Source organism: Acipenser ruthenus, chromosome 12 (genome assembly GCF_902713425.1).
Source record: "Acipenser ruthenus chromosome 12, fAciRut3.2 maternal haplotype, whole genome shotgun sequence".
Classification (NCBI taxonomy): Eukaryota; Metazoa; Chordata; class Actinopteri; order Acipenseriformes; family Acipenseridae; genus Acipenser; species Acipenser ruthenus.
In genome coordinates this window covers 35,017,193-35,031,159 of record NC_081200.1, presented here as the reverse complement: position 1 = coordinate 35,031,159, position 13,967 = coordinate 35,017,193, and the positions used below count along the sequence as shown (strand labels likewise).

At 40.3% G+C, this 13,967-nt stretch overlaps 1 protein-coding gene across 1 annotated transcript in view; it reads right to left on the bottom strand.

Annotated features, from left to right (window-relative positions):
* The window catches only part of LOC117417489 (zinc finger SWIM domain-containing protein 5-like), a 58,019-nt gene that overhangs the window by 3,275 nt on the left and 40,777 nt on the right, over positions 1-13,967 (bottom strand). The window contains exons 2-13 of the mRNA XM_034029665.3: positions 12,977-13,333; positions 8,461-8,609; positions 7,897-8,047; positions 6,982-7,161; positions 5,561-5,737; positions 4,414-4,560; positions 3,772-3,909; positions 2,476-2,733; positions 1,945-2,080; positions 892-1,049; positions 391-554; positions 52-133 (exon numbers count right to left, since the gene is read on the bottom strand). Of these exons, the coding sequence (XP_033885556.1) occupies positions 52-133; positions 391-554; positions 892-1,049; positions 1,945-2,080; positions 2,476-2,733; positions 3,772-3,909; positions 4,414-4,560; positions 5,561-5,737; positions 6,982-7,161; positions 7,897-8,047; positions 8,461-8,609; positions 12,977-13,333 (2,097 nt within the window). The remainder of the gene's footprint in view (positions 1-51; positions 134-390; positions 555-891; positions 1,050-1,944; positions 2,081-2,475; positions 2,734-3,771; positions 3,910-4,413; positions 4,561-5,560; positions 5,738-6,981; positions 7,162-7,896; positions 8,048-8,460; positions 8,610-12,976; positions 13,334-13,967) is intronic.

Sequence of the window (13,967 nt, the reverse complement as noted above, 5' to 3'; positions counted from 1 at the left end):
AAGGCAAAACAGCATTAAATAAATACATAAAAAAGAGGCCTAGATACTGACCAACTTCAGTGGCACAGGTGACCAGCCAGCGTACCATCTCCCTACGCCTCCAGTTCAGCGTGGACAGAGTCATTCGCATCACCTGCAGGAAGAAGAAATCATGACAGTCAGTATCAACAGCCTCTATTATGAAAGTGCTGGCTGTGACAAAGATAGCCACAGTTACCTGAAAAAATAAAACAAAATCTTAACATTTAAACAAGTCAAGTCCCCTATGGGTAATGCCTTTGTACAGAGGGCTATCTATAGGTCAAGTTAAATCAGTTTAAATTGAGCAGATCAGTCATGGCAGTGCTCAGCACCTCAATCTGTATCAATTAGTATGAAAGTCTCTCCCACCTGCAGCCCCAGCTCCAGCGCCACATTGAGCAGGGTGATATCCGGCGGGCAGTCCGCGGGTGTTGCAATTTTGAAAGCATCTTGAGCCAGTTTGAAGATGAGGGAGGAGGAGTGGATGTTTTTCTGAATGGCCTCCAGCACTGTGCGTAATCGCAGCATGTCTCCTAGAAAGGAATGCAAAAAGAACTCTCAACCCCAATCGGCATCCAGCTTCCTTTACTCGCCTCTTGTTTACAGTTTGATTTAATAGCTAGCTTTGGTGCCAAGCTCAGTTCCAAAGTATAGTGTTCTTTGCAAACATCTATTTTGGAATTCCATGAATTATGTCAGGAATAAAACATTAAGCATTCCCTCTTTTTGTTAGTGCAACACGCACGTTTTATTGAATGTCATAACAAGACTAAAATTTTTGTATGTGAAGCTGCAGTGCTGTTTCTGAAAGGGTATCTGAAAACAGAGATGCTAGCATGTTGAAGTATTTGATCTATAGCCCAGACGCACCTTTGGCTGCGGTGAGCATGGTGGATGCCAGCTCACACTGCAGGGACTCCAGGTGCCCAAGGGTAAACCAGCGTGGGTATCTGCTTGGCACCACCGAGATCCCGTGGTGTGGATGACTCACATCACCAGAAGGGACAGTAGACTCCAACACAGGCAGTCTGAAAGAGACACAGCAAGAGACACCGATTAAAGACAACTGTCCAAAATAAAGCCTGTGCATAAATACATGCGTTACGGAGCCTTTTGACATTGTGGGGCACCACTTGATAATAAAGTCCAGCTCTTAATAAAAAGAAAACACACACACAAAACCTAGCTGGTACAACCTTTATCAGCAAGACAAGATCAAAGCAGCATGTCTGCATCATCTGTAAACAAGCTTGCCCACAGGCAGTGAGCTGATCCCCACAGTACTGGCTTTTACAGCCTCTATATTCTTGCTTTTTACATCGTGTTTTAAGCTCTGTTGATTTTGTATTACCAGAACCCTGAGGAAGCCTACAAAAAAACAGAATGGTTCAGCTCAGGTGGGGGATTAGCCAACAAATACATTTTGATAACACAATTTATAAGCAGATCTTTTAGAACTGCTGTCTTATTAAAGCACTATATTATTTCTAACTTCATTTTATTTAGTACCCTTTTGATGTTTTAGTCATATTAGTACTGTTAATATATTCTATTGGAACGCAAAGCCTTGTATTGGAAAATGTTACTTTCCGACTTCATTTCATTTATTTATAAGGTCTGACTAAGGGAGGAGTTAATTATGGTTTCAGTTAAAACAAACAAAACAGTAGTGCAAATAACAAAAAATATGCATTTCATGGTTTTATTACAAGACCCCTGCGTGGTGTTAAGGGTGCTGGGCTCTTGAGGATGCAGGTATGTCAAATCCTATTTACACTCTGGACATCAAAGACAGCCATGACAACAACCACATCTATCACTGACAAGCTAGCTAAACTGCAATACAGAACAATTTAACCTGCCCCTCAAAAAAGTACTCACAAGCCTCCCAGACAGATATGCAGATGAATAGCTGATTCTTACCTCATGGCCCGCAGAGAGAGTTTATAGGCCAGGTCAGTGTCGTGAGGCAGTAGCGCAGAGAAGAGGTACTTTGCAAAGGTATGCATCGGAACACTCTCCCGATGGATCACCTCCCCCAGCCCACTGAAAGGACCCCCTGGAAGAACACAAACGCATCAATATTCATCAACTAAAATGAGAACACATACTTTTATTACTGAAAAGATTTTTGTTAAAATGCCTGAGCTGATGATACAAAAGACTGAACACTGCTGGAACACACTCTCGGCTACCCTGGATTGTATATAACGTTTTTACTTGACTGCAACCAGCAGGGGTTACCCTTGTGAACAAAAGCATATCAGAACACAAAGTAGTCATTGAAATCTTTTGAAAAACAGATTCGTTTGGCACGAGTGTGGGCGTGCCCATTAAAAACGGACACAAAAACGCTTTTGTAGTCCAGTCTTGCATGAAGACGCCTCTTCATGTACTGCTCAAGCTGCGTTATCCCCACTATAGAAAAAGTGAAGTGAGCCTGTGCTTGCATACCCTCCAGCAGGAGAATGCACTGCTTGCGGAGTGTCTGCACCAGCACCTCGTCCAGATCCAGCTCCTGCAGCCTCCCGATGATCTGCTCCTCGTTCCTGCACACCTTGTCCTGAGAGTACAGGCCCTCGGGCATCACCCGCTGCTGCCCCATGCCCATGAGAGCAACCTCCAGTGACAGGGCCAGGTACGACTCCCCGCTGTCCTGGCACCCAGACACAGGAACATGGTGATAGACTGGAGGCTTGGGGTCCCCAGAGTCTGCCAGGAGGAAACACAAAACCAAGCCAGTTAGCTCATGGATACCTCTGAAATCAGTGGAGTGGCATGTTGTGGTAGATACAGAACGTATCTTAATAGAATCCAATTCTTGTTAAACTCAAAATCCCTGCAGCTGTCAGACGCACTGTTTTGCTAGACCGACCCCACTAAGCTCCACAGAACAAGCCAATACACAGTGACAGATGTACTATGTTTATGTGTAAAACAAAAGATTTTAAAAGGCATGGTGTCAGACTGAGGAGGCCTTTGTATACCAGGAGATAGCTGATGACGATGATGATGATGATGATGATGATGATGATGATGATGTTGTATACATACTTGTCTATATTCATTAGACTGATGGGGGGGCAAAAAAAAAAAAATACCACTAACATTATTGTCAAGGCAGAGACCCCAAAGCTCCCTCTTAAATCCCTAGAGCAATTGATCCACTGCCAATCCTGTTTATTAGGGTAAGGACCTGGGCTTAAGCTTTATCCCATCAGAAAATCAGGTCACAGTGCTCAAGGGGAGTTAACCGCCTTGATGGGTGCTTAAGGTTATAATGGCGTATTTATTCCTATTTATTGGACCTAATAGTTACAAATTAATATTTTACAAGCACAAGGCTCACACTTCACTAGGCTTCTCTGCTAATTTGCAGCAAGGGGTCTGGAGTAGGCTGCCTCTAACATTAAAATCCCCCCGTCAAACACCAGCTGTTTACAGCTGTATAACGAAGAGCACACTGACCATCTCTGCCAGTTGCTTTGTGAAGCTGCCTTAAGTGTCATTGTAGCTCACTGGTTGAAATGCCAATTAATATTACATTAGACAAAATGTATAATTTTCTACATTGGGGCTTATTTTCATTTTGACATACAGTACATACAGTAAGTGATAACATCAAGCTTGCAGTAAGCTTTTCTGGACAGAAGAATTGAGAAAAAAATAAATGCAGCATTGGATTGGTTTATATATTAATGTCATTTTGGTGACTAGTAAATTAAAACACTGTATGGCTCTCAACTGTACCTCCTGTATCCATGGAGTTGTCATCCTCTATCCGGCAGGCTTCAGTCAAAGTCACGAAAAGACAGCCTATAGGGTCCAAAGGGTGTCCCACCCAGCCCTCCAGATTCGTGATTGTGGTCACCCCCCTTTGGAGCAGCTCTAGAACACAGCAAGGGCAAATAGGTTTTCTACGCAAGCGCATTTACCTTTGATTTAGACTCAATAGTGAGTTCAAATGGTCTCTCCAACATACGGTCTGCGTGTGGTGAAAGAAGAGGTGTTGCGGGTTAAATACAGCTGGCTTTCACTGACACTGCCGTTAGCACATTCATCAGACTCAAAGATCTTTATTAATATCATGTAAGATTTATTGTTGTTGCCAGGGATTTAAAAAATAAATAAATAAATAAATAAAATAAATAAATAAATAAATACATTTAAAAAACCTGGAAGTGGGTTATAGAGCATGCCTGTGTGGGGTGTGATCATTTTGTCCAAACTCCAAGAACACAGTTGCTCTCCCACCCACAGAAACCACAGATTCATTACAACACCTTTGCATCCTGCCTTTCAAAAGGAACCACTCAAGGTGAATCAGACCCCCCACCCCCCTCCCGTCCCCGCCCATGCAGGATGCCAGAGGGAGGGAGAGAAGCCTCCTACCTTTCTTCTGGTGCTTGTATATTTCTAGCTGCCTCTGCTGCTGCAGCCTGAGGGTATTGATGATGGCAACGGCCAATCGCAATGCCTCTCTGGGGTAACCGTGGGATCGCAGAGCATCCACTCTGGCACAGGCGGTCGGCACATGCTCTGAAAATACAGGAGAGGGCATCTATGTGAACATTTCAACAGACAATATTACACATCTAATAAGCAGCGATAAAGCACATCTTACAAAACAGGCTGTTCTTTATTAAGATATTGGTTTCTACCTTTTCTTCCACAATAACACCAGACTGCAACATTGACTGTGGGCTTACGTTATCTGTACAAGCTGGAAGAACCTCAATGTTAATGAGCACACCACTTAAACAGGGATCCTAGTTACTATAAAAGACATCAAAAGTAGACGCTGTGAATTTTACCAGTTAAAACGGAGCTCTCCTGGCTTTTTTGTTGTTCTATTATTCCTCAGGTCAAATTGTATAATACCCCTTTTATTGAACAAAAGTTTTAAGACATTTCATACTTATGAACCTCCTCCACTCCCAATGTGTCAGTAACTTGTAGGTAATACAAACCCTGCCCCACTATTTGCTAATGAAAAGCTTCCACACTCATTCTGACGCAGAAGCCACTGAGGCATGACAGCTCAAGGGTGAATCCACAGCATGGTACATAACTGCATGTTAGAAAAGGAAAGGTGTGTGCATCAAAGCCTGCAGAAGTAGCTTCCTGAACAATGGAAAACAGGGCTCAGCCCACTAGTGATTCACAGCATCATTTTTCAATTGCAAAAGTACAGTATATTAAAATTAATGTGCCCTCTTGCAGTATAGGTTTTGAGAAAGATTTACTAGTGACAACATATAAACGTTTTATCTAGAAGACATGAAGAATGAGAAGTGCTATCGCACAAGGCAATAGGGTTTTTCAGAAATAATTTAACAATGAAGTTATTAACCCTTTCATGCATGAAATATTGAAAATAGCTTTATGTCCCCATATAAAAGACTAGGAGCATTTGTGTCCATCCCATATGGGGTTGCCATGCACGAAAAGGGTATGTTTTGCAAAGAGAACACCCACAACTCAAAGCCTGTGGTCGTGGGCAAGTTACTCCCTGTCATGGGAGTGCCTGCCTCCTTACCCAGCCAAAGCGGCAGCCCCTGGGAGGTGAAGAGCAGGCTCTCCCCTTCTCGCTGGTAAGTGGGCGACATGTAGAAATCACTGCTGATTATCCTCTGCAGGTGGCTGTCTTGCCAGTGCAGATCACAGGCCTCCATTGCTCTTGTGAAGACAGTCCTCCTTGGCCTAGCTAAGGAGTCTGCAGGGAGGAGAAGTGAACAGGAAAAAAAATAAAAACAAACAAGGACGTGACAAAAACAGGCCTAGCATTCTGGGAAGACAAGATATAGGAGAGAACTATATGGAGCTACAACTAAAAACTTACAGGAAAACAAACACCAGGGAGAACACTTTGGGAGAAGAGAAGTCATCAGGAGACGTATTTTCCTTTTACCATTTAAAAAGGTCTTGACTCCAGGTCTTTATTTACATTATACATGCGTGGATGAAACAATGAATTGTCACTATCGGTTGTACTTGAAACTAAAATAAAACACACACACTTTGTTTTAACGCGAGATTTGCTGACATTTTACCCTCAAAATAATTTATTGACAAGGTGTCAAAGCAGGCAAATACACTAAGGTTAACTAATTGACATTTAAAAATATCTCATTACAGGGTCAGTGTGCGAGTCACTAAGCTGTGTCTCACATTAGAGCAACACACTGAAGCAATTAAAGTTAACTCAATGCATGCCCAAGCCCTTTGCCCCTCCCTGGCTCTTAGCTGCCAAGGCTGTCATCAGCTCAGAGGGTCTCCCAAACCCCAGCTGACGTGAGCAGAATGCGGGTGCGGGGTGGGTTGGTGCAGGAGCACCTTCAGAACTTGCTAATTGCACCCAGAAGAGAGCGAGAGTCTTCAGTCGTGTTACCCTTTCTACCCCCACTCTTCCTCAGCCTGCCAAACATATACACTGTAGACCAATTAGAGAACAGCAGATGGAAGGAGAGCATGAGATCTACAGGAGTTTCAATTAGAGACGTTTCCAGGAGAACTAGAAGGTTCAAACTGCTGCAGTTTCATCACGGTGTGTGCAGGTTTATTTTTTGCACTAATGAAGCACTTAAAACCTATTAAAACGTGATTTTACTTAGCTTAAATTTAAAAATGCATATGACAAGACAGCCATGGGAATACATTGCTAACTACAATATTAGTGTGTTTAAAAAAAAGTCTATTTTCTGAACACTCTCAAAAGGGTCTCCCACTGGCAATCCAGTTTCCCATGGCTTGTATTGTTACTGCTGCAGATTAGGCTGGTAAGAAATAGCATGGACCACCTACATTTTGCAGTCATAGGGAATCAGAAGTATAGAGTTGATATACTGTATGCAAATACTTGGGCTACACCACGCATACACAATAATGTGTGAAGGGACTGTAAGCTCTGTATGTAAATAGGGGTATATGCATGCGATACAAGCAGGTGACAGAGCTCACCTTGGTTGAGGTTGGAGCTCTGTGGTAGGGCATTGGTAATGTTTGGTAACTCGTTCCCGTAGTTGCCGTCCTCAAGAGGACACACGTCCATGTCACTCCACTTCTTCAGCTGCCTGAGCCAGCAGGACTTCTCATCGGTTTTGCAGTGTGGGTTCAGCACAATACAGACCCATAAAGCACCTAAACAGAAAGTGAATCTGTGAGCTATAGACCAGCGCCCACCATTGACCAGTTACCTTTCTGCACTAACCCAAAACCATATACTGCTTCCTTTTTGTACCAGAAGGAGCTATGGACTGGACCCATAAGCTTCAAAAGGCACTCATGTGAATTATTGTAATAAAATAAACATGGCAGGACTAGCATTAATTCCTACTATTGCTGCCATCATTGCTTATATGGATCCTGTAAGCAAATCTTATGATGAACACACAAAATGTTAAAACCAAAAAGTGAAACAAACTGCTATCAGCAGCAGAAGTGGCAGCAGGGTATGCGGATTGTTTGGCATCATTAAGTCCTGCACTGAGGCAATGGAAACTTACTCTAGCAATACAGGCTGAATGTCATGTTTCACTCTCCAGGCAACAGATGGCTGATCTGCATGTATTCTTCTGTATTTCTATTAAAAACTTGCTTCAACACCAGTCTGATTAGCCATCACACCAGACTTACAAAGGTCCTTGATCCACAATAGGGTCTCAGCAGTCAATGTATGTGTACACAATAATTAAGGGTGTGCAGGAATAATTCAACAACAAATCGAGATGTAATGAACAATTTATATAAATAAGAGACCAGGCTCAGCTAAGCTAAATGAACGGTCTGGTAGGAGTGTTGGTAGCTCTAGGTAAAGTGAACTTGATGTGCAGCACTATTTCTAAGCAAAAGGTGACTGACAGTAGTTTTCCTTACCCAGCTCATCCCACAGCTGTCTGCATTTCTCTGTCATACCAGTTCCCTGTTGCCTCCATAGAGACAGCCGTGGGTCTGCCATGAACTGTTCCGTTATTAAAGTCAGCATCCGGGCACCGTTTGAATCCCGCATCCTTAGCATCTCTCGCACCTGCCGAGCCAGAGCAAAAAAGTGAGTCTGGGAACATGCAGCTGCTCCAGTTTAACCGATTTATTTAAAAGTACTTTCTAAAGGCTGACACACACACACACACACACACACACACGCGCAGTAGTTTAAAAACAAAAAACAGGTTATCCATGCCTCCATGATTTGGGATGGCTTGAAAGATAGATAGACAGACAGACAGACAGATACTACTTTCCAGGCAACAAAGTAGCTACTTGAAATAAAAATATAAGAAGTCAACTGCACAACACCTGCACAATAGACTCCATGTAGGTTGCAGATATTTTGCAGTATAAAAAAATGGCCTTGATGCAAAGGACTGGATAAATACAAGGCAGTAAGAGATCTGAACACAACACTCCTCATGCTTTGTTCTGAATAAAAAGATCACCTACCTTGGCGAACATAGAGTTGAGCTGCTTCCCCGACCCGTAGTAGCCTCCCTGGGACAGGAACTGCTTGACCTGCTCCCTCACCTGCTCCTCATCCAGGTGCCAGCAGTTCTCATCGTTGATACTGGCTCCAGCTGTGGGGTCCGGAGCACCTGAATAGACAGCCAACCAGCCACAATCAATACAATGTCAAACTGCATTGATTCATATAGTATCATTTTAAAAACAAGCTAATACTTTACACCAGGTGTTCAGCCACCTTGACATCCCAAAGTAATGCATACAAGGGTCAACAAAATTGTCTGCCCAGAGAACATTTACAGGATTTTTACAGTCAACAAAATCAGTACAAAAAGAACAATTGTGCAAAGGTTTGTACACTTAACATACATGTACAAAAGGCAGCACATTTCCGTGTCAAGAGCAGGCATCTGAAGCAGTTACAATACGGGAAAGAATTGTAAATATCAGCTTCTTAACTTGTTCAGGAAATATATATATATATTCCTAACTTAAACTTCAATTTTATTCTGCATTGAGGTACTGCAGGTGCTCAACCAATAGATAACAGCAATATTTAAAAAGGATCTTAAATGTTGCTTGTATGTCAATAACTTGGTAAGTAGATCTCAGGTTTGATTTTCATCTGCAGAGACAACACCTCATCATAATGGTGTGTGGGAACACTGGACTTAAAAGCTCTCACAATGCTGCTCCAAGGAGTCCAAGGCTAGGCTACAACTACTGGATGGCTTTGGTGCAATGGAAATATTCTCCAAAGACAAGATGCCCAATGTCTCCATCGTACAGCAAGCCAAGATTATCTTATGAAAAAACTTCTATACTGCCGCCCTATTTGAATAGATTTCCTGAGCTTTGCCTCCACTGGAGTTAATATTGCAAATTAGAACCAAATGCTCAGTTTGTTTTTAGTGCAACAGCCTTTATTTTATTTTATTTATTTATTTTTTAAAACAGAAAACATTGTCGGCACAGCCTCCAATTGTTACAAAACATGTTATCAAATAATGTAGCATGCAAGACTTAAATTTGGATGCCTGTGACAATCACCCCCAATAAAAGCACTCACTCCTGCAAACAAATCCACTGATCCCTCCTTCAGGGTTTCCACCTGTCACAAGGTTACTTCTCAGAAATGGCTTCATGACAGACTTGCTAAAAAACTAAACCATTTACAGTACACTCGCATAAAACCATCATTCAGAAACTACTCTGTATTGCCTCGTGGCCCTTAAAAAAAACAACACAAAACAAAAAAAAAAAAAAAAACACATTTATTAAATCTGGAGGAGGAAACTGTAGAATATAGATCAGTTTACAAGACAATGGCTTGGCTTCATGATGCAAAATCTTAAAGCACAAAAACAATTATCCCTTGACTGTTGATATAGTAAGTTGTGAAATCTAATGTATATAAACACAGTAAAGTTTGAAAGTAGGCGTCTATTTTAATGACTCGAAGAGAGGGACTCTCAATAGCACCTTTAACTACAGTACATTAATCCCACTGGGATCCCACTCCTCAAGACTCCCTTATTAAACATCACTAAATACCAGGGGTGTGCAATTCATATCGACCGACACCCCAGACAACAAGATTTGTGTGAGGGACAAGTTTTGCCGTTATACTTTGCCCATCGGACAAGTAGTTTTTATTTATTTTTCCTGCCTTCGTTCTGTTGCTAGAAAGACACACCAGATTTTTAATTATTTTTATTTTAGAGAGCCACGCAAGTTTCTGAAAACTGAATTGCTGAAGTTTAGCACATACACAGAAACAATTTTAAAAAATGTTTATGTCCCACCCCTATCACTTCTGATTGGCTACTGTGGGAAAAGCTGATCTTCTATTGGTTACAAAGAAACCAATAAAATGGCTGCCAAGAGCGCCTCTGGCAATGCACAGACTAATCTTTTAAAACTTAAGGTATTATTTACATTTTTTGAAAATTAGCAAATAAGTGATGCTGCTTAATGCATGAAGCTGACATTTTAAATGCAAAAGTTAAAAAAAAAAAGTTGGGAAGGTATTCTCGGATTAGAAAAAATCGTGTTGTGTAATTTATAAAATTATTTCTGAGTCAACTTTGTGGTCAAGCGTCTGCTTGTTGGGATGATTTAAAAAAAAAGATTACCGTTGTGAAGCATTTCAAAAGACAACATTTCCCTGGTAAAAATACATCGATTTTAGTGTTGCTAACCTAGTTTGATATTTACCATATTGACATCATTTTTTTTTTTAGATTTAAAAATGCTATATTAAATATATATATTTTTTTTACTAGATTTGAACAGAAGTGATATTAGTTATTTATTGGACAAGCACAATCCATCGATTTGTGAAACTATTAAAACATGAAGATTGACAAACGTTTATAAATGATATAAATGAAATGCTTATATATGACATTATCTGTACAATATTTTATTATATTAATACAAGTTACAGACTGTAAATCTCATGGCAATGTGTTTATGTATTAATTTATGTATTTATTTTTCAGTGAGTGGTGCAGAGAAAGAATGTTTCTCCCAAAAAATTTTTTTTAAAAAAAAGCCATCAGGGTATAAAACCAGGATCACCCTGCTGCAGCTGTGTTCCAGGTAGCCATCATGGGACAAGATGTTAGATGAGGAAAAATAGCTGTAAAACGTTGTACACTGTTAAAAAAATAAGTATATAATAGAAATAAACAAAAGAAAAAACATTTTTGTCTTTGCAGAATTTGATGGAGCCTCCTGTAAATATTGTGTGCATTTTGGTAGAAAAACCATTACAAAATGCAGAGAAACTTGACAGGTTACACACAAGCCCTTTAAAAATCTGGGGTACAGCAGTGACAAAACTGAAAGAACGTCAAGAAAAAATAAAGAAATCAGAATTCCACAAAGCAGCAGCAATAGTTGGCAATAATTTTGTATCGGTGATGCAACAAACTAAAAACGCCTCTACATCAGGAGTTGGATTCAGCTTATAGAGAAAGAGTGGGGGAAAAAACAGGCAGAAGCTATTTTTATATTTGAATAACTCCAAGTATTGCTTATTACAGCTGTACTCTTAGTATGTTACTTACATTTACTAGCCAATGTGTTCCAAACTGCACAGAAAGGAACATTTCCTTAAAGTATGTTATACATTTGTTGAGGTGAGGTGGGGTCACTGGGAACCTTTTGTGTATTTTGAAGAATTGTGAACCTGTCAAGTTACAAGGCTAGATCCGGCCCTGTTAATCACTAACTGATTGACTGTGTTCACTGTTAAATGAAACCAAAATCCTACAAGTTAAATTCTACTTTTTTTGTGTGTGTGTTTTATGCAGTGTGGAGGGGACAAGTAGATTTTCTAACATTTTGTCCATTGGACAACAAGTTTTTTTCAAAAATTGCACACCCCTGAATACTCAAGGAGAGAAGTGTTGTTTTAGGACATTTGTGGTAACACGACCTGTTGTGTCTTAAAATTCTAAGAACAGTACCAGGTATGAGGGATCTGTTTACAATACATTTCCATTTGAATTTTACTACTAAAAAAAGCCAATGCTTTAAGACTTCAACCGAGATATTTCCTGTATTTGGCTAAAGACTGCGTGTGAATAAAAGATCTGCCTCACTGCAAAGGCAATATTTTAATAGGACTTACAGGACTTGTGTGTATTGCTGTATCTGCTAATGATCAGTAAGTGGCAATTCAAAAACCTGTGTGCATTACTACAAAAACAGCAGGTTCATTTTGCACAGACCCATTTCCGCCCTAAATAAAAGCAGCCACTGAGTTTCATATAACAGTAAAGAAAGAAAAGAAAAAAACTCCCCTGTAAAATAAATATGAACCAAAAAATTCCTGTTGCAGTCAGGTTAAAGTACAGTATTTAGTTGTGTGCTAGTTTAACAACATTAAAAAAGTGAAAAACAAATTGGAATTAAATGCAAAAGTGAACAGTCTTCTCTTTATTTTGTAGGTTTAAATCCATTTTAGTAAAATTGGTAAGAAAGGTTGGCTATTCTTTCTACAGATGAGATTTTGTGGTTTGGAAACTTGATTTATTTACTCCCATGCTTGTAATCTGCAGCATGGAAATGTTGAAAAGCATATGTCAGTAGAGGGGGTTTTAAATATAAACCATAAATGCACACAGGGAAGGGGGTTCTACACCCTCAACGCACAGCCAGTACTCAAGACAAAACATGTGGCTATCTATAGCAGTTGTTGCAGGACTTCATTTCCTTTTACAAAATCAGTGAAAAGTAAATATTTAGGTACAAATCAGGCCATTTGGCAGAATAAGCAGCAACTAACTAATAGTACTGCACAGGCCAAGTTCAGAAACATGAAGGTACTCTGCAAAAATGAAACCATTTCAGCAAAAAAAAAACCCCATAAATGCCACATTAAATCAACTTTAAAAAATAGTATCCAACTGGTTAAACAGCTATCGTTGCAGCAATTCATAATCAGGTATAACGAGCAAAAAGCAAGAATAATTAGTATTATTTTTACCATGAACTTGGTTGATTTCCGAATTAGATGACAGAATCTCGTCTGCCAGTTTCTGTGCAGTGGGAAGGACCTCTGTGTGATGAGCGGCGATTAAATACTGTACAAATTTTTGCAGCTGGTCCCTGTTCATTTGGAAAAGGGTCTCTGAGATGGGAAGACGCAGTTTGACCTGGTCCGGCTTACGGATTCGGTAGAGCGAGAGCGCCACCACATGGGCGCAGTAGAAAATGTCTTTGTTCCCACAGCCGCACGTGACAGAGGTGATCTTGCAGCGGTCGAAGCTGATGGCCACTTTGTACACAGTCTCCGGGTCTGACTGGGACGCTGGCTCCGTCACTGTGCCGCTCAGATGGAAACCTGCAACACAACATCAGGTTCATTTAATTTTTTTTAATTTGTATATTCTAAACACATTTATTATACATAGACAGAAAAGATGATAGTATGCAACCAAGAACATCCAGCAAATTAAAAACACAGGGTGATTAGAAAGTAAGTTTACCACATCACGTACGTACGTATGTGTTTTACATGCGTAAAGATTTGTTGCTGTATATAAAATGAATTGAGTAAAAAGGAAGTGTACTTGTCCAGCTACATGGTTTTATATTAACAATATTAAACAAGAACGAAATCAGACCTGTTCATGGAGCTTTAGAATTACGAGACTGCAAAACATTCATAAAAAACAATGAACAGGTATTTAAGTTGGTATAAAACAATGTACATACTGACTAGTTTACCAGGTTTTTAAACCTGTGCTCAGATGCCATAGGTCCACAAATGCAAAAATACTAGCAGCACACTATTCAAACCAGTCAAAAACCAACATTTAATAGTTTATTGTCAAGGCAACCCATTGGAGGGAAGAAAGAAAAAGTCAGCCTGTGTAATCCAATCTTTACTGCGCTTCATGCTGGTTATCACATTGCCAACCATTTCCCTGCATGCTGCACACAGCTGAGAAAATGCATTCCTCCTAGCCTTACAG